Raw genomic sequence first — 21178 nt, forward strand, 5'->3', positions numbered from 1 at the left:
GACGCCTCACAAGGAGAATGAGACAGGAAGGGGCTCCGTCGTTTGAGATGATTGATGTCTGCTCGATGAGATCTCTGGACAGCGAGCCGTATTGACGTTTTTCCCATCTACGTCTCCCAATCAGCCACAAGAATATAGGGGTAAAGGAACGAAGGGCAGAATACAAAGATCTTTCTAGCTTATGTGAGTTGTACATTCAATCGAGGTGGGACAGATGGCGGATCGAGGACACGGGGAGATAATCTGATGGACCAATGTGCACAGGTACAATTTGGACCGACGGCCGCACAATCCTAGCATAGGATAAACTGGGTTTTATCCCTAGGATGCATAAGGCGACTTGAGAGAGGGCCTCAATAAGGAAAGGGCAGTCGGCCCTTTCCACAGAGGCCTGACTCTCAGGAGTGAAGCACGCAAAGAGCGTGCATTATTGTGTCCAACCTCTGGTATCACAAGCGAGTATCTATCTCCTTTAAATACTGAACAAGGTCGAGTGTTCATGTAGATTGCTCCCTTTTGGCTACTGGTGTACTGAATTCGAATTTCTAAGGAGGTGTCAGCGATGTGATAAGACTGTTTAGTAGAGCTATTTAGAGAATTTTGTGCACTTTTTTTCCAGTTATTGTTTTTACTAGTGCGATCCACGGACAACCAGTCATCTAGGAATTTAATGCGTGTTTGTGAAAGTTGCTGATGAGGATCTGACTTTCAGAGGTATCGGACGTAGCCATCTGGTATTTTACGAGTTGCATTTGCTGATCACCTGTGAAGCGCTCTGGTGTCTTTCGAGGCCATACTGTCGACTATTTTCTGCTTCTTGCTTCCCTTCCGGCCACTTTATGGAGCGGAAAAAGATTGAAAGGAGTTGGATATTGAAAGTCAGCCAGGTTGGCCAAACATACGCCGGATAAGGTCGTCGGTTTTATTATTAGTTTAATAGTAAGCCAAAGTACTCAAACAGGAGATCGACGAACCGAAGCTAGGATTACTGAACCGGGTCATTTCCTATCAGTTGCTCGCGATGAGGGTGCTAATAACGGCTTGGCTACCGCTACTGTACGGCATTACACGAGTTAATGGTTTGCGCGAAATGCCTGGAAGAAATCGGGATGTTGGTAAAACAAAAGAGTTGAAGTGCGGACCAAACGAACGAGTGCTTGCTCTCGAAGGAGCCGAGGCATCGCTTCCATGTCAAGTGCGCTTCGACGGAACAGAAGCACAGTACATGGAATGGACGGTAAAGTTAGGCCCATTGAAAAAAGCCAAAAAGAACAAATCAAAATTGACAGGTAAAGCGGGATCCAGTCTAGAGTTAATGTACCGGCTCGATGGAGGAAATGGTACAATTGACACAGCTGGCGTGTGGAAGGACCATCGATGGTCTCATAAAGCGCGCTTTTCGTTGCTGAACTCGGAGCTACAGCTGATCAATCTCAACGTCAGTGATTCCGGAGTGTATGGTTGTAACGTACGACGAGTAGATGGCTCTTGGAAGAACTGTTCCACACAGCTGTTCGTCCAGGGTAAGTGCTTAGAGCCAGTTTTTAGATAGAACGACAACGTGCATTAGAAGAAAGAATAGAGGCAGGTCTGGCATACTGCATGTATTGCACATTTTCTGTCGCTACAATAACAACACAAACGCATAGCATATGAGCATTTATGTTGCTATTGTAGAGCCGTTTCTAGTCCACGCATCGATTAGCGCTTCCTAAAATTGATAGCATAATTTCCGCTACATTTGGCCGTGCAAACAACGTATTTTTACGTAGGAATATATTATTTACGTGCCCGATGGAGACAGAGCCTTCCAAATCACATCATAGCCCCGCAGCCGGTATGTAAGAATACGGACGTAGAGACGCTCTTCAGAAGCATATATATATATATATATATATATATATATATGGACCTTTTTTACAGAAATTCATTCTCTCGCTCTCCTCATAAATTAAATCGGCCCGGTTAAGAGTAGCTTGTCGTTGCTTAGTTTAGCTATGTAGCTGGCCTTCAGACGGCATACAAAGCTGATGATCACAATGTACCAGTTAAAATGATGCTGATTGATTAGATCCTTTTTTCCTTATAGTTCGTCTAATCATACCCTTTGCTTCTGCTTCCGCTTCAAGTATCGATCTGCTTTCACCCCCGCCGCTCAACACCGGCTGCTCAATCCTTTAGCGCAGTCCGTTTCAACCTCGTTCTTAGAACAACTGAATAGCCAGCAGAGATACGTATGAGGAAGAGGAAAGAAGTGGTTGAAAGGGGGGGGGGGTAGTTGGCGCGTTGAAGGGGGTGAGATTCTTAAAAACAAGCCCTTCATTGTATCTAGTTGTGGCTGTCTTTCATCATTTAGACTCTTCGTCAAATTGCGAAAGCTCTTTGAAGCCCGGAAAAAGGTGTAAAGGCACAGAGTAAGAGCCATGTCACCTTCGTGCGTCTCGGCGAGCATCAACTCCCGACCGAAACAGGGGAGCTCATTCGCCCGCCAGGCAGCAGGCAAGTCAGAAAGAAACTGGGAGAAAGGGCTCACCAAGGCAGCGAGCACAAAAACACCAGTCCGCCTCAGATTTGCCAAAGCTTCGTTCGTAGCTCCTCTTGCCAGCAGACTGCAATGTGACCTAACTCAGCCAACCGATTTCGCCTGACAGTCCGTCTTTCGTTCCTTGCTGCGAGAGATGCCGTCAGTCGAAGAAATCCTCGAAATAGCTCTGCGCCATGTTAGCATCGACGCAAGTTTTCATTCCCTACCCTCGCGTCCTCTACGACTCTGCCTCGAGCTGATACTTCCGTAACTGGACGACAGTCTTCATGCAATGAACCATCCCGCACCAGAGCCAACTCCGCAATTGAAACCGTTTTCTGATCTGGAATAAGGAGAGGTCGCACTTTTCACTTGCATAATAATATTATTTTGCTAGTAAATATGACAAAAGCTTTATGGTAAAATTTTACTATAAATGCAACATTAACTATCTGCTCTTTTGCCATAATTGCATAAGAAATATCTTACAGTTATCGATGATGCAAGTTCGCTTCTAATAAACCTGACTGTCTGTCGCGCGCAACTATGATATCGAGCAGCGTGTATTATAAAATGGTATCGAGTAAGAGTGAAAAGAAATTACTAGTAGTTGATACGGTTTCTCTTGGTAGTGAATACGTTCTACTACCAATAATTGTGGATACGTACCCCAAGTATACGTTCCACCATTAGTTTGCTGTAAACAATTGGGTTACCAACTCTTTGAGGGTTGAGTTAAGATATTCTTAACGTATCTTAACTTAAGATAGCTGACCTTGAAGCTGAAATTGAACGACGCGCACTGGAAGGCATCAGCCTGCTTTTACAGTACTAATCGATAAGGTTAATCAGGTAAGTCAAATTGGAAAATTTGTTGGCAATACTTTACTGATACATCTGTGACAACGGTTACTGCATCTACGATCCTCCGTAAAAGCATCGAAGACATTGTAAATCCTGATTAAAAAGTATAAAAAACTTTTTAAAACAATTATCCAAGTTCTGTTCCAATTAAACGAATGTGAACTATCTTTATTAGTCTTATCGTGGATTCAATGCGATGGAAATCATCATCGATATAACAAGCTATTGTTGTCCTTTCGGTCCCAGCTGGTCCTAAACTCCTTAGGAATGAAAATAATAGCACCATGCATAATATACGATGTCTACATTATTTAGCAAATTTATTAATTTGGTAAGTTCTATCATACGGATGTGTTCGTCAACGGTACATGGAGTTAAGGAGCACCTCTGACTCTAGACATTCCTTTAGATTCCATTCGCGGCTAGATGTAGGCTGCCCCGGAGTCTAACTTAAAACTGTTTCAGCCCACCGCTTCGTCACTAACTGCTTCATGTGTTGCCGACTGAGCATTCATGGTGGTGGTAATAGGTTGTTTGCCTCCGCCTTGTCCCTTAGCAGTAGTTACTACTCTGGAATAGCCTCTATTTTTCTACCTCTGACACTGTTTGGGTTACTTGTGATCCACTTCTATCTATTTCGTTAATTCCTCCGTGAGTCCCTTCGTTGCCGGACGACTACTGTTTTGGCCCGGCCTTCCGCCATTGGTTATACATGACATCGCGATAGTCGCTCTGCTCGCCGTTCACGGGCTCCCGGCCGGTGTCACGTGGCTTTACCATTCCTAATTTGTCAGCTGGGTCTCGTAAAAAGTACCCTTTCATTGGGTTTACTTAGCAAGCCTGTCTAATTAGGCTGCTTCCTCCCGTCGCAGACTCCAATCCATCTATCCCAGAACGTATCGATGCCGCTGGACTCTGGAGACACTTACGCCCTGCCACAGAGAGCAGCCGACTCACTGGTCCAACACTGTCCGCGCGACGGTAACAACGTCTGACGTCCCAGTGACCTCCGACCACCACTACTAAATCGGACGCCGCATTACGGATAGTATCTCACGTCCAGCCATGTTCAAGAGTAAGTTCCATTTTCGAACGGGTTAGAGCCCTCGGTTTTGGAGAACGATTTGTGGTCTGATGCTGCAGAGACCGTTATGTTAACCGGATCAGTGATCCACAAGCGCACAGCAGTGAAAACTCGGTGGGAGTGATATACAAGCACTGGAGATTGTGCTATGTCTGCTGGATAGGACGAAGGTATTTTTACGGCGACCGGCTGCCGGAATATAGCTTAATGTGTAAGAGAACGGTGGCTTGTTTCCGTGATCTTCGATTGAAAGGATGTGTCCATTTGGACGATGAATGCTTATAGTGAATGCCAGAAAATCGGTATAGATGGGAACTGAAGGAGAATGTGGCTGCTGGTTCGTTGGTCTAGGCCATCTCCGGCGAATGGCTACAACAATTTTTGCCCAAGGCGGAGAATTAGCAGTCTCTACTATTATAGTTAGTGCTATGATACGTAACGCCGGACGCTGAACAGGCTACTCAGTAACGTCTTGACCCTCAGCCGAAAGCGACGCCAACAAACCCCACAAAGCTGCTTCATTGATTATAGGCTACTGGCAGAACCAGTTGTATCGATACCGGTTGCAAAGCACAGAGGCTATCGTAGACGAGTAACAAATAGACGGCCAAAGTCCTAAAGACGGCTCCCGAACAGAAGATTTCATATTGCGCTCTACGTGACAGCAATTGCTAGAGAGCACATCCTCGGTGCGGTCCGCGTCTCCTATGAGCAGTCCTACCGATTCCACGAACTGCTAAGGAAAAACCTATGCACCAATGTACTCTTTGCCAATTATTTAGGTGTATCGTGAGAGGTACAAATTTTAAGCTAAAACGAATTGGGTTTATTCCTGAGAAAAGATGAAACCGATTGGTAACCGCTTAGTAGTAAATGGTAGTGTAAGCAAGCTTTAAGGTCAACATATTTACTTCAAATATCAACGTAGGCACGTTTCAGACATTCTCGCATATTGTATGATGATAGAAATACATTCAAGATCTTTGATTATAACCACATCTAGTAAACAGCTTATAAAACAGTACAGAGCATTAGAAGGCTATTGCAAATATGAAGTTATCCTAATAAAATAAGCGAAAATAAGGCTTGTTATTTAAAAATTACACTGGACACCTGTGTACTAGTATAACAGCTTGCGTTGTCATGCAGGCTGATTGGTTCTACAATGCCGAGCAGAAAATACATATTCTTACTTCAAATGAATCTTACCAAAGGGGTTATTAGTGCCGCTTAGTAAATTTCAGTCAGCATCTTTCTCACTGCCTGATGTATCAGAGCCTTCGGATCAGGAGGTCTCTGCTGCCCATTTATCCTACTGCTTAGATACACAAACATGCTAAATCTTGTTAACTGCACAGAAAGTATCCTGTATAAGCGCTTGGAAAGGATGGCATGTGATCTCCTAGCCTAGAAGCTTTTTTTGTCATTTTCTTTTAATCGAAGCAGGAAAAATAATATTAGGGTGAGTTTAATCGAATAGCATTCAACTGTAGTAATTTGTATGAACATATAATGCGTTGTTTGCATTGGAATTGAGACAAAGTTATGCGTAGTCAGCTCTTCGTACGTTGTTACGGCTTTTAAGTGAAAGTTTATGATAACTTCTAATTGGGCATTGTAGTCCTTGTTGGTATAATGCGTAGTATTGGCATAGTTGTCCCATAACTAGCTTGATGAGGTTATGCCATACTCGCTTTAGGTCCCCTTAGGCCTGTCGACGTATGTTGTAAGCATGGTAGAAGCAACTGAGGGTAAACAACAAGCCAGAAACTCGGCGAAGCAGTAGCTTGCCAATTAGTGGTCATCCAGTGACGATTTCAGAATAGTCGTTGTGTAATTTACTACATTATCTTACCCTCAGCGGCGCTTTCCGGCTAGACGTGTTCATTGTTTGGTGATACCGCAGGACAGGATTAAATCTATCCGATCCAGATCTCAAGGTCGCGTGTAGCGCTAATCAGGCTGACTCAAAGCGCTATCATATACACATCAAAAGATATCCAGAGAATGATCGAGCCAAGAAACAAGCACCCATCCACCCTTTCAGTAAACCTAGTCCTTTGCAAAAAAATGATGTCAGTGTACGTTTCCTCTATAGGCGCATGCCGACTGGTGACTGTCCATAAAAGACCCTTTCCTTATATGTGTATAGGGTTAAACAGCGAACTTCATTCACATTTAAATAGGAAAAGTACCCCTGTTGTCGATACATTATACACGATGGTGAAATAAATATTGCGGCAGGATCACCTTATATTATTATATTTCTTATGAGCTCATTCTAAGAAAATATGAGCCCGCAGAAAATATAGAACAATCCGATTGAACTCATATAACCATCCGAACGTACAGCATAATCTATTGCATTGGTCAATGTTGTTTTGCCATTTATACAGCCAATCATAATCTGATATTTCAGAGCTGCGCCCGCTAAAATTGTTTCCCTGGTTTGCGTTCTAATTGAATAGAATAGCTTTTAAATAATCTCCTTTCCGAGGAGCTATTGTGGGTCTACTCACTTCGTTCATTTTTTTGTAAATGTAGCTGCGTTCTGTGCGCGCTAATTTACTTCAAAGAGGACTAGCTTACACACATGCATAAAGTAGGCTCATATTTGTGACTGCATTCAGACTTATCCTACAGTCACGTACAAGACTCTTTTTCTACGTAGTATGCTAGCATTGCAAACAGTGAGGCGTAAGGGTGCGATAATACCTTACAAAATCTAAAAATCAATATTCCTTAACAAATACAACGAAGTACCAAAGAATGTTTGATGGAACGAACCGTCTAAAAAAAATCTTTGGTTCTTACTAATTCATCTCTGACGATGTGAGTTTATCTCTGCAGAGGCATTTCGGTGCTCTCTCCTGCTATTCGATTATGACTAACATGCGGCAAGACAGGAAGCAAAACCGAATTGGGGTGTGGAAACTATTTCATTTCCTTTTCATAATTTTTCTGTTCGTTCTATGTTACTCAGCCAAACAAAAGAGCCACATGGCCGTCGTCCATCATTTCTTGACCCTTTGTGTTGTTCAGACCACGGCCTGTGCATTTTCTTCTCATCGTCTCATAAAAAAGGCCTTTACCTTTTTTATCTGATATCACTTGTATGCCTACACATATACACACGAGTCACACCCTACAGTACGGTACTCGACAGTGAGATGTACCCTAGCAGCGCCCGCCCAATCGTTACGGCCTATTTTCTCATTGCCTATTGTCTCACGTGGCCTAATTCATTCGGTCGACTTTTCTCAGAATTTCTCGTATCAGTGTATTGCTTTACCAAGAGACCATGGTTCTTAGCGGACTAAGGGAAGCCAGACTAGAACTTTTTCGTATGCTTCCTACTGCACTCATGCGTGCAGGCACACTCGCACACGTTGTAGGTCCTAGCCGCTGCCGATTTTTTAGTTCCTCGATGGTGCAATGATTCCGCCACGCCTCACTGGTTATCCCCATTCTCCCGTTACGGCCATCATGGTCCCATACAATGCTCAGTTGTGACCTGCTATAACACTCCAGGTTCTATACAGGTAGCCTTGTATCCGGTCTTGTAGGCCCTAAGGGGAGCAAAAACAAGCAGAGCGTAGGATACGAAAGTGATCGGCCAAGGTAGGCCCTCTGCGTCTTCTCTCGCAACGAACCTTTTCTTTGATCTATAGATACTACATGATGATGATGATGTACCGGATAGAAGAAAGAAGCGAGTGGATAAGAAGATACAGGCATATGATTAGGCGTAATGGAACCCAACAACATTTTCAGAATGAATAGGTTACGTAGGTGCGTAGAGCTAGCCGAGCTAGCCATCCTAGGACGTCTTCGGCCTCCTTGCGCCCTTGTATATGTCTATATCATCTTTTATTTTCTCTGTCCCTTTTCCCTTAGACAGTTGCAGCACCAATAGCAGGAACAGCCCTACCATAACACCTAGTCCAACTTTTACTACCAGCCTCCAGTGGTTTCCATTGGGAATCAATACAAGCGTTGCTAGCATACCCATGCACATATGGCTGCACTCAGTAACACATCAGTTACACAGACAATAGCAAGTTATGCCTCTCTTTTCCATCACTCACACATGCGGAGGTTACTGATACGGTTCAGGCGGCAGGTAGAGTAAGCTATGCTTCCCTACTCCTTTTTCCAGCCATTTTGATTTCCAGTTGCACCGAGGGCTTTGTTAACAACTCCTGCTTTTGGCCTATCGCCTGTTTGAAAAGCTGTTCCAGGTGGCGTTCTGTGTTTTCTAGGATAATATCCCCAGCGATTACAGGGGCATTCACATTACGAGCAACGAACTAGTTCTACAAAACGTAGATCTTCTGAAAATGTATTTGTAGAGATGTTTACAGATACGTCGACGTTTATTACCGATGATGAGTATACGATCATATCGCGCATGGATATATACTATTCATGATTCTGATTACTAAGTTTACCAAGAATGAAGATATAAGAATAGGTACGAAGTTTTTATTTCCTCTAACAAATCATAATAACTTCTGTTGTTCTGGATGCAAAACTGTGCACAATACAATTCCCTATCATATACGATCCTGAAATATACCAAAATATTGATCTTGTTGTAGGGCTTGGTATACTTTTTTTAATAACCCTTGCCACCTTGCAGGATTAATATTTGAAAGTAACCATTGGTAAGGTTCACGCACGTCGTATGAACGTATAACAAAGCAATTGTGGAACTTCAAGATTCCATTTGGTCAGAATACTAGCTGTTCCATAATATCAGCTTGTAACAAAAGTAATCGTAGGTTTTTCAAATGTTCCATTTATACTTTTTCTTCTCAACTCTCTATTTAGTTTCATGTGCCATTTCAAATAACCCCCTTATCCCTACAAGCAATTTCATTACACGTTAAGTGGAACTTAACATTAAGTCTAGGCTTCAAAGAGGGATGAAGCTACTAATGAAGCGAATTTCGGACACGTACTCTATTTCACCTTTTACCGACTTCAAAAGCTGCAAAAGCAGCCCGTGATAATTGTGCCGAGTAAAGCGTACTCTTTATATATATATATATATATATATATATATATGTAAGAGGACTGCTCAAAGGTGGATTACAAACTTCATTGATGGTGTTTTGGTTTTGCGTTGTCATGTAAGATCAATGAGGACTGTCTAAAAGCACATCGAAAGAAGGACGCTCGTTCACTCATCGCTACTAACATATACTAATATAACTATAATTAAAAGAAGGCTGCTGAGAATTAGCCTGTCAGTTATCTGAATGGGCCTGCATACAGATAACTACCATCACTGAATTTGCCCTGAAATTAGAAACTTGAGCATCCACTTGGCTTAACTGAGTAAAAAACACAAATAAAGACGGCTTCCATATCACACCTCGACATCTAGCAGGGTACCGGATAACAGCTAGCCTCAATGACAGGTTGACAAGAAGTGATTTAATGTTCATTTGAAATTTTAAAAAAATGAAAAGAAAAATGGGTGACTCTGGGAGATACGCTTAAAACAAAAGTAGACCCAGGCCTCCATTCGATAAAGATCATGATTTATATTTCGTCAAACTGACAGGATTTTATACGCTGAAAACTGTTCTGGCAAAAGAAAATTTGCCCTCTTATTTTCAAGCATCTGTAAATATGCCAGCTCTATCCAGTGAACGAGGCTGTTCGACAGGGGCTGTTTAAAGAGGCTATTCAACAACTGCTTCAGGGAAACTTCAACGTACACAAAAAGAAGCTGGATTTTATCCAGCGTTCCATTATAGGTGGTGACATGTAAGTCCATTAATATGAAGTGGAAGCAAAATCTACAAAATCTAGTTTGAAAGCCACATTTTTTTTCACCGTTTTTATGAATTATTGTGGAGTACTTGCGCCTTCAACAGAATTTATTACTAGGAACTCTTAAGCATATCACGTAATAAATTAAATCTCTTAAAGTAGGTTGAAAAATTAAGAAAACAGCTGCTGGGTTCTTGAAGTTGACTTCGACTAGATTTTAAGCTTCATGCGTTCCTGTCTCTTTTTAATTCCGCTTTCGCAAGCTTAAATCGAAATAGCCACTAACGTCTAGTGGGGCTTCATCAGTTACTGTAAATCGGTAATTACCTGCAATCGACTACTTCTCCCATTGCGAGTGAGGACGCAGCCGCCAAGAACACAGATTCAAGCTCTTATATACCATAATAAAAAAACATGACAGAAAAGCCATGAACAAAACCTTGCATTAATTAAAGGCAAACCCTTAATTAAAGGGCAAACATGCGTTTTTAGTGTCCTAATTGCTAAATGCACTCCTGTAAGGTCGGATTTGAACTATCTAGGACTACCGCTGGTCGAACTGTTCATGAAAACCGCTTGTTCAGGTCTTGTGCCATCAAAGGCAGTAAGAACCTTTCTTAAACGAAAAGGTTCTCGACCCGTGCTGTTCGCTCCCGAGCCCTCTTAAGGGCGCAACAGCAGCAGCAGCAGCAGCAGCAGCAGACGCTTTCGATCCTTCAGCGATGCGGACATGTTTACCGTGAATGTGAAAAGCAATTATAATAATAGAAATGACCACTGGAATGACCAAGGTCCGAAGGCCTCCTATTGTGGGCAAAACCAACTAAATATAGCATTTATTAGGGATATTCCTGTCGATACTCGTAAATAATGAATTCAAACATTTCTTTTTATTTAGATACAGCTTACAAAAAAGCATATTTGTGTTGCTTGAAAGTATTAAATCATGGTACGTCCAGCAAAGGACGATAAATAAATGAATACCATTTTAACGTATCTCTTACTAGTCAGTCTATTACTAAAAAATACGAAGGTAATTCGACCTATAAAAATCAACTGGATGTGCCGGAAACCTTCGGTAACGGCCAAGCTCTGTCGGCTCATTTTTTTTTTTTTTTTTTATATAAAACAGGAGAATTCTAAAGATATTAATTATGAGCATAATTAAGAAATTTTATTGATTTTTCGACGCACCGAAAGTCGCTGCGCGAGCATATGTTGTTAGTATTTTTGGGGCTTATCTTGAATTTACACGAGTAATTTGTCTACGGAAAAGACTATCAATTCGAGTTAGCGTTTAAGTGTCGAAGCTGATCGAAAACGGTATTTAATATAAGTGCAGGCAGCGTAATGAAAAATTTGTTTAGACAGAGCTTTGTGCAGAGATTGTAAGATTCTACCTGTCAATGTATTATGTACTTCTACAGTGTACAAGGTAAATGTTGAACTCATGTATTGTTCGCCACGTAACGACCTCTATTCTCATAATATATCATCTCTGGAAATCAGGGTAAACTGAACGCAAATTTCCTTATGTGATGACATACATAATTTTTTTTTTAGCATAATCTCAATAGAGTTAGTTTTGTCCGGCCAAAGACAAACTTCAACCAACGAATTATAGATATATCAGGCTTTTGCAAGCGAATTTGGCGGACATTAAAAACTTTTGAAATAGATGGGATTAAAATGGTGATTTTTTTGTATGTATCAAAGGTGCTTTTTAGATTTTTATAGACTTTTTGTATTTATATTTTTTTTATAGACCCCGCTCTCTGCCAGCCTTTCGTATCCGTCATTTTCATTCTCTCTCCCTCCCTCTATATATATATATATATATATATACTTTGGCTTCTCGAAGTAATTCGATGATGGGAGGTACTTGCTCACCAGTTGCCTTCTTTAGGTTACGGAAAGCCCCGTAATCAGACGGACCTAAATAGGCAGAATAAGCGGGGTGAAGCAAATGCTGGATATTTTCACGTTTAATCTAGGGAGTAATTGAGGCACAGCGACGAGGTCTGGCGTTGTCATCAAGTGATCAGGCTATCTTTTTCGTGGAATGCTATTATCTTTTCTGGTCCTTCTCCGGATGTTGGTAAAGATTGAACCATGTTACTGTACAATCTAAGCAAGTGTTTTTTGTTACATGTGAAATGGCAGTTCTAACTACACTACGCTGTACTTCTTCATCGTGTTAATGCCTTCGGCATAGTCCGCTTTTGAAGTGTTTGCATGTAGACTGTCCTCGTTTTGGAGGGTCGGTTCGTAATGTTTTACCCAATCTTCGATAAATTTTGGCAGCGCTGTTGCTTCATAGAACAAAAAGTTGACCACTGAACGTTGATTTTTAAGACAGAAATGTTTCTTCTTTTGAACTCATCTGTTCTGGGGGGGGGGGGGGGTAAATTCACTGATAAGTTTTGCGGCATTTTCCAGCGAAGTTTCATCTGCTATAAGCGTGTGGTTAAAAAGTTTAAGCTAGGCCATGTTCGCTTATAACAGCAATGTGTACAGTACATAGCATATTTAAAGTTTACGACCTAAGTATGTTGTTATGTCAATGTTAAATGTGCCTAATAAGGAACTGGGCGATACAAATAGAAACCGATTTTGTATGGGTTTCTTCTTTGAATGGAATTCTACGTATGCTTCAATAATCGAACAAAAGAGAAACGTTGAGTGACGTCGTTATCACGAGGCAAACATTTCATACATAAACGTTTGTTTGTATATGGTCTACTGAATTATAATATTATATATTAAAAAAAAAGGTGAAGAATTTCGGAGGAAAGCCGTCACGACATCAAACAAGTCAATCAAATGAGAACTAACAAAACCTTGTTGAATAATCGATTTGCGTTTCAGAAGCAATACGTCGAATCGTTTCTTAACTCCACCTAGAAACCTGCCAACCAAAAAACAAGGATACCTTAATACCAAAATCCTCTACTTGACAGCTATATTGTTCTTACACTATTAGGCATTACTTCAAACACTTAGCTCTTAGCAGTAAGCAAACTGTCTACGCCTAACAATGAAACCGACACCATTATGTGTGCTTAAGTTTGGCGGGCATCGTTCAATTATTTGAAACGCGACTAGAAAGATCACCGGGGAAAACGTTTGGCTTTTAGTTACGCCATAGGGGTATTTAGTCAACGTGTTAGGATAATGGCAGCTCGATAGTAACATATAATTCCATGACCATATGTGTTTACTTGCGTATGAACAACAAACTTGAAGTTATACGCATTTGTTGAAATAAATAATAGACGTGAAGAGGCCTATATGTTAAGTGATTTTAGTTAATCACGATCGTTTTCCGCAAGGCTTGTCAGGAAATCCTCCCACTAGTACGGTCAAGCTGCGAAACACTGCAACCATCCACACAGTGCATACGCACGCATCTTCAATGCTTGCTTTATAATTAAACGATGTCCAAGATTGCTTCTCGAGCCTCTGGGTCCCGTCTATGAATAGAACTATGCGCCCATTTGGATTCATCTGAAGGCAATCATAAGCACTAAGACTAGATTTGTGCCATTCATGATAGGTCATTCACTTGAATTTTCACTTTCCGCTACGGGATGTGGAAAGCCAGAAATGGCTTCTCAAACGTGCAACTAGCTAGCTGTACAAATAAAGCGTTCACAACTTTAGAATAACTGGACATAAAGAAGGACATATAGAATAAAGGACAATTCTATGGCTATGCTACAGCCGTTTAGTATGTCTAGTAGTAACGATGCTGAGGTAAGTTTAGCGCGACATCGATGATCTTTTTGATCATCTTCATTTGATTCTAATCTCCAGACATTTCTAGCCATAGCTGGATAATGTGAGCTCACCAACTGTGTCAAATCGTTCTGAATTCAGTTAACTACGCTATCAGTGAACAACACTTGTATCATTCAGGAGGTAACTTATTTATCAATCTAAACTGAACAAGTTAAAAGAGGATTTGTAACTATATTAGGTACTTACGCTATACAACCTTTTCGACCCAGCATGCCATCTTGACGAGCTAAGCGGCTTCCACCCGTTCTGTCAGTGGGATGCTTCTAGCAATACCGGCTACACAAAAAACCGTTGTTCATTGTTTCGTAGTAAAAATCTGTGGATACGTAAAATTGATTTTCTCGCAAGTGCGACCTTGTCCTAACTTGAGCTCAAGGGCATCTCGCTGAATGCTTCGGCCAAAATTCGAATTCTTGATTTGCCACATTTTTTCGTACGTAAATTCGACTTCAAAGATGTTTTTTGCAAGAATAATGCTCGCTGTGTGATAACAGCGAGACTAAGACCCCCATGAGTCAGTGCAAACCCTATCTAAGGAGTTATTTTTCATCTAGTTAGAAAAGTATACAAAATTCGAAAGTGAAATTTGCACTCGTTGAAGGATGCTTTAAGCTTGTCGCAATATGCTTTACTGAATTGGCTCATCGTAAGGCAACGAGCAGTACAATGTGACAATTTAACAAGGCAACATTTCTTGGTGACAAGAGGTGAGCATGCCCAGCTAAATTCGGGCGAAAAAACAAACAACCAATATGGGCGTCAATGGCTTTTAGTGGACTAAGGGCACCGTGTATTACCATCCCCATGAAACTCTAGCATGTAAAACAGCTCTACGTAGCTGGAAACAACGATGCGCGCACGAAGGCACGCTCTGCGGAAAGCAGTCCAAAACTGTCTGCGGAAAACAAAAACAAGCTTTGTTCTCTAGTAAAACAACTCGCTTAGACATCGGCCGCTCTGCCGGTACAGGCAAGAAAGCACAACATAAACTAGAACCCGTATACTTTGACATAGTATAGGTTGATTTTATGTGAAATAAATTAGAAACGATTAGTTTAAGACTATGTTTTTCTCATTTAAGCACACCAGTCGTGCACTGTACTCTAAGCAAACATCCAAAATATGCTAAAAGTCTACACATTCAGCCACCCCAGATTAAACTCATAGTTATCAATCATTTTAGTACATATTACACAACCATGCATGTTTCTGTATAATTCTACGACTGGTGTCATTAACTAAAAAATCTTAATGCATTAAAATTAATTCATCGAAAATCTTAAAAACGTTACAGCTCTACCGGCTCGTATCCTATTAGCTTCGTATATTGGATGAGTTCATTTTGATACTAGCGTCCTAGGCTTCTTCAGCCAGAGGCTTGGCCGTCAAATTCTTCGTGCCAAAACATTATACAATGATGTCTGCATATTTTTGTTTATGATTCAGGAAGTGGAGAAAAACGCTCCGTAGAATTTTGGCAGAAACGACTCAAGCCTTCCTTAGATCGCCGCATTTGTTTCCCTGAAGCAGTGGTAATATTCTGAAATGGTCTTTGCTTTCGAATAGCATAACTTCCATGACGACTGAGAATGAATTTCGCAAGAGCATTGAAGTTCAAATATCTGCTCAGTGTACGTTTAGATACAAGTTAAATTTCCAGTATACGTGATCATTGAGTACTTTTTTAATGTGAATAACTAGAGATATAAGGTGATGCCATATATCCATTCATCCACCTTAAATATATTACTTCAACTAGTTGGTTAAATCAATCATTCTCTACAGATACTTTTTAGCTATGGTCAATTGAAGTGCCGTAGCGGTCACTTGACTTTAAGTCTCGTTGTTTATAGCCGAAATGTTGTGTGGGCGCGCATAGACGGTCTGAAACGAAAGCTAAGTATCGTAATACTAGTAGATGTATGGCAGGACACTTGGGAATGCGCAAACGGCATGCTGGGTTTTCGACGCACTGCCTTCAGCGGACGAATAGCCGACGGGACAGCAAGCATTACAAATGGTCACTTCTGATAAACGTACATTAAACGTTCACTCTACCTCGTTAAGGCGTCGAAGTGAGCACGCAGCACAAACGATTCATGCTATAATCACAATACGTACGTTGAGATTTCAGTTGTCACAGTTAAGACACAATTTAGGCAGGTCGAAGTTGACTGTCGGCTTCGGAACGTGCCAGAATGAAATACACGGAATAAGTACTCACGTACTTGATTTTAGTAGAATCATAACAAGCCGTGCGTGTAACTCTTCCATCTAAACTTAACTTGGATAAAGTAGAAGTATGCTTCTCGAAATGTAATTGAGTGGAAATGCTTTTGTTTCCTAGAAAACTTCAACGATGCAATGAAACTAGAGTTATGCTGAGAGAACAGATTATAAAAGCTATTGTTGTCGCAAAATTACAATGGAACCGACAATTAAGAAAGGCTTAAAGAACATTCTTAGCTTGTTCCTTTCTCGATTTCAGACCCCAGTTGTCGTTTGTACCTTGCACAATAATGAAATAGTTTGTTCCCCGTTCCAGAATAACAGTGTTCTCATAAATGGCACGAAAATGTAAATAAAAATGTCTTTTACCGGCTGAGCATATCCCGTGTTCTAGGTCAGTCGTGCCTAGTATCATCAAAACTATGCCTTGTCGTTGGATCGATTCAAACGGCAACCATAGCCTGTAAGGGATAGTGGTGGACTTTTACGCAGCTTAATGGCTTTTGTAACAAATCAAGCCACCAACAATTATAGAATAGGCAGCGTTAAAAACGTATGTGGGACCCATATACTCGTGCTTTGCGAACGGCCCACCAGTATGATTTTTATTGGAATATACTCAAATATAATATTTGAATAAGGAATATATAGTACGCATATATATTGTATAGAAATATAGCCATTGATATTTATAGAAGCCACAAACAGACATAAAAAAGTTATGAAAGCTATAGAAATATTGTCTACAACAAGGAGTAGAGACTACCTCAAGTTTCCTTAAAAAAATATACATCTTCAGCACATGCTTTGTCAGAAATGAACGAAGTGATGAAGCAGAGAGTAAAATTGCAAATTTCTTTAACGTATAAAAATTTCCAAAAGCTACCTTACAATCTATCTATCAGCTTGATGATCTTATATACCTCAGTTTTCGTCGTTGGCACTTAGTGGCTAGAATAGTAGAAAATTTCTGTTTCAACGAACCTGCAAACAAAGTTACATTGGGTACAAAAGAAAGCATAACCCTCGGAATAATTTTTTTTTACTTAAGGTCACTTTACACACACAATTACGGGGGTCGCAAATGGTTTCTCTTCTAATCTGTCAAGGCACAGCAGTTTCTTATCAACAACAGCAGAAGAGTTTTGAGATGACTCATACGTAAACGACAAAAAATGATAAGCCAAAATTTCGAACATACGTTGTTTGTGCTATGTTTTTTAGCAATTAACTTCCCAGGTATAATACTTCGCGTTTTAAGTCAGGCAAATTTATAATTTAACTATAGAGAAATGTTTACTAACAGAGTGTTTATCTTTACAGCTCCCCTACCGGCACCACGAATGGAAATTAATCACGAAATAATTTCACTCAATGAAACTACAATCGGTCCGTACACTGAACGGGAAATGCTCAACGCTTCCTGTTCTTTGTCGCATTCATGTAAGTGTTTTTCTTCGCAAATCGGGGATTCTTATCTGAAACAGCTTGGCCACTGTTTCTTCATCTAGATAGTTAGTTATTTCAGACTTAGGTTAGTAGTTGTAGTTTAGGTGTACGCCATTAGTCTGTTAAATTCTGTTTTCCATGCAATAAACTAAGACTCGATATTTTACGATCCTTATATTATAATTACCAGTTTCGGAACAGGCTCATAGATACCATAAGGTAGATGCTTAAATATGAACGTGTTTGGGAGAGATTAAACGGAATGTTAGAATGAACGAACTTGAACTACATCGGATCATTGTTCCATTCCGCAATACGTCTGGCTCTTGAAGCGGTGCAAAGTGTCTATGCCCGAAATCAAACTTAGAGGACACACGTACCCTAGATATTAGAAGAGACGTAAGTTACATGTTAAGCTATCACAAGGACAACAACGAAACCAAGCTAAAATATTTTTACCTTTACGGTTCTAGACTGACTGACACAAAGCATCGCAGTGTCGTCAATATTGTACTTATATAGTGTTGTATATTCACACCTGAGCCAAGTACCCGAGGGCGTTCTCGTTGTCATGATATGAAACAAAATGGTTTCGCAGCATTTTCACTCAGACCCACCGGATGTAGCAAATATAGTACACCGTCATTGAGAACAAGCATTGCTTGTACGCTTTACCGGGCTGGTGACCTCAGCTCGCATTACATCTGATTCGCAGTCATCACACGCAATCAAATCGCTCGATTAAAGAAGCTTCAAGAAGGCCGACCTTATTTGCATTATACATAAAAAAAATACAGATCTGAACAAAAAGTAGGGAATAGGGCTGTAGAAAACACTGTCCAGAATTGAAAACAATAACAAAAGTCCGTTTGTCCAATCTCTTCACTTATGTATTACATAGTTTACCTAAGAAAGGTAGTAGGTACTTCGAAATTCGGGAGCATTGTAAGTTACGGACTCATGACACTAAATAGTATACGATACGTACTCAATGCGCATAGCATCAATTGACGATTATTTCCTTGGGTAAGAATGTGCTGAAGGAGTCACAAAGTATGACAGCGAACAACCCTGTTCTTGAGAGCATTTTCAATAGCTGAAGGAAAAACGATGTTCTGTTTGAAGATAAGCCGTCTGTTAACAAGTGACGACATAAGAAGTGTTGACGTTATTTAAATAGGTACTAGCAATGTCATATTAAAATCCAAAAGGTTAATATTTGTCTGTGGTGTTCCCTCGTTAACACCAATATGAAGGGAAAAGATTTGTAGCTCGTACAAGCATAAACTTTATCATCAGCGTTATCACGATGGCCATACTGGTTTAATATAGCAAAATGTAGTTATCTTAACTTTTGATTGCAGTCGGTTCGTGGGATCAATCTCGGGAATATGTGGATCTGCGCATACTTATTAACCTTCAAGATGCTAAGTGGCTTATTACTAAGTTCATTCTTGTGTAGTATACAATAATTTTCATAGAGGTAGTAACGTTTGACAACAAGACCCATTTTTTGTCTAAGCATAATCTAGCCCAGCATAAACGCGTCAAAGCAAAGGGCTGTGCATTGCATCGGTGATTTTTTTAAGTATTTTTTTTTTTGTTTTTTAAGTATTTTTTTTATTTAAATTGTTTTAGATTTCTAATACAAAAGAAGAACTTTAAAGTGGCTTAGACTTGATTAAGTCCAGCCATTTTAAAGTTTGAAAATGCTTCTGCAGTGTTCATTTTTTTAAAGTTCATATGCTAATTTGCTTTGTTTGAATAAATAGCAGGCCTGTCAATCTGACAAAACAGCACAAACAATTAAATCAAAACAGTCGTTTTCGCAACTTTATCAGAGAGTGTCCACAGCGCTAACTATAGGTAGGTCCTAAAAGTACAATTATTATACTTGGACATGGCCTTCTATGGGGCACAAATATGCAAATTCTGACGTTTTTTTAGATATGAATCATGTATTTACTCAAGAGGAATTCGTAACAGGCAAGAGATTTAGAGCAAAAAATCTTTACGAAATAGTCCTTTATCGCGCCACAAGCGCACCTCTTAGACATTGAATACTTATATTGAGCAGTAATTTAATTATTCATATTTCATCATTTTATCTCCAGTTTCATCGTTTTCTCACTCTAATTTTATCATTCTCGTTCCATCACTATAATTTTGACCGCTTTAATTTTATCATTTAAATTTTCACTACTCTCCGCTTTGATCAACGTATAATCACTCTAATTTCAAATAGTCTTCAGTGAAAAAATACATTTAGAGATGAAACTCGTACCATTAGTTTGTAAATGCCAAGATTGTAATAATAGTAGGTTTTAAGCTTCTAGATAGTTATACTAATAATATATTACTAGATGTCTGATGTCCACTGTCGGCGAACATTACGCATTTGCCCTTCACTAGTATGTATTGGTGTCTAACAAGAAATTTTGCGCGTGTCTATATGGGCTTTTACTTATACTGAGATGATTTGAAAATTTGCGCGGATTGTTATTGATTCAAGTGGGCAATTATCGGTACAGGTAGCTGCCAACAGTACGTGAAAATCAGCTTGCTTTAGTTTCTCAAAATAGTTATTTTCTTCAAAGGTTTGTTTTCTTTTTAACTTTTTGACCCATATTGTTGTCTGTCAGTTACGATATTATGCACTTCGTTATTGCAGTAACCAGACGCCTACATTCTAAGCGAATATCACAACAATTTGCGAACTGAGTAAACCGCGATGGAATATCACATAGTATTTGGACACAAAAAATTAGAAAATCAAGTTCGTCGACTAGATTCTATAGATGCGATACGATATAGTTCAGTACGAGTCAATGAAATCATCGCATCCATTTATATTTATGGAGACGAGTCGAGATGCATATGGCAAAAAGGAACAATTGTTAAAAAATGAGTGAGACATTTAAATTTTCGCGCTGCCGAACGATGGCTTGTGATTTATGTTTGTTTTGCCAAAAACCAAGTTCTATGCTATACATAGATGAGATTTCATAATCGGAGGCAATGCAGAGTATTTTGGTGAAATTGAACAAGTCTATGTAGTAAGCGTCCCGCGATTTTTCCCAAACGTGTCATGGGTTTTGTGTGAAAAATAAAATTTCACATGTAGTCTGGACACTGTGTAGAGCTAAAGTAAACAACTGGTTCAAACGTTTGAAAGACGGACAAGGGTTTACCACGAACGATTATGGACGAGAACGCGAAAAGATTTGTTGTACCTGCTAACCGCCAAATCACTCTATGAGAGTTGGCATGAAGAAGCTGGGTATTTTGACCGACCGTTTAAACTAAAAAGGGTTCATGGCAAAGTTTGTGCCGGAACAGCTGGATGTCTTGCAGATCAACAATCGCGAAAACCTTCAAGAAATCATTTAGTACCTCCCGTTTGAACACGTGATTACTGGTAACTAGACTGGTGTACAACTACG

General features: G+C 40.1%; 1 protein-coding gene across 2 annotated transcripts in view; it reads left to right on the forward strand.

Annotated features, from left to right (window-relative positions):
• Positions 1–456: 456 nt before the first annotated feature.
• The window catches only part of LOC111262416 (uncharacterized), a 40460-nt gene continuing 19738 nt past the window's right edge, over positions 457–21178 (forward strand). For both annotated transcript variants that reach the window (XR_015311906.1, XM_022836655.2), the window contains exons 1-2: positions 457–1523; positions 17610–17729. Coding sequence is in view for 1 of the 2 variants with exons in the window: in XM_022836655.2 (XP_022692390.1) it covers positions 1022–1523; positions 17610–17729 (622 nt within the window). In the remaining variant the exon portion in view is untranslated. The remainder of the gene's footprint in view (positions 1524–17609; positions 17730–21178) is intronic.

The sequence above is a fragment of the Varroa jacobsoni genome, unplaced genomic scaffold (genome assembly GCF_002532875.2).
Source record: "Varroa jacobsoni isolate VJ856 unplaced genomic scaffold, vjacob_1.0 scaffold_660, whole genome shotgun sequence".
In the NCBI taxonomy this organism is placed as follows: Eukaryota; Metazoa; Arthropoda; class Arachnida; order Mesostigmata; family Varroidae; genus Varroa; species Varroa jacobsoni.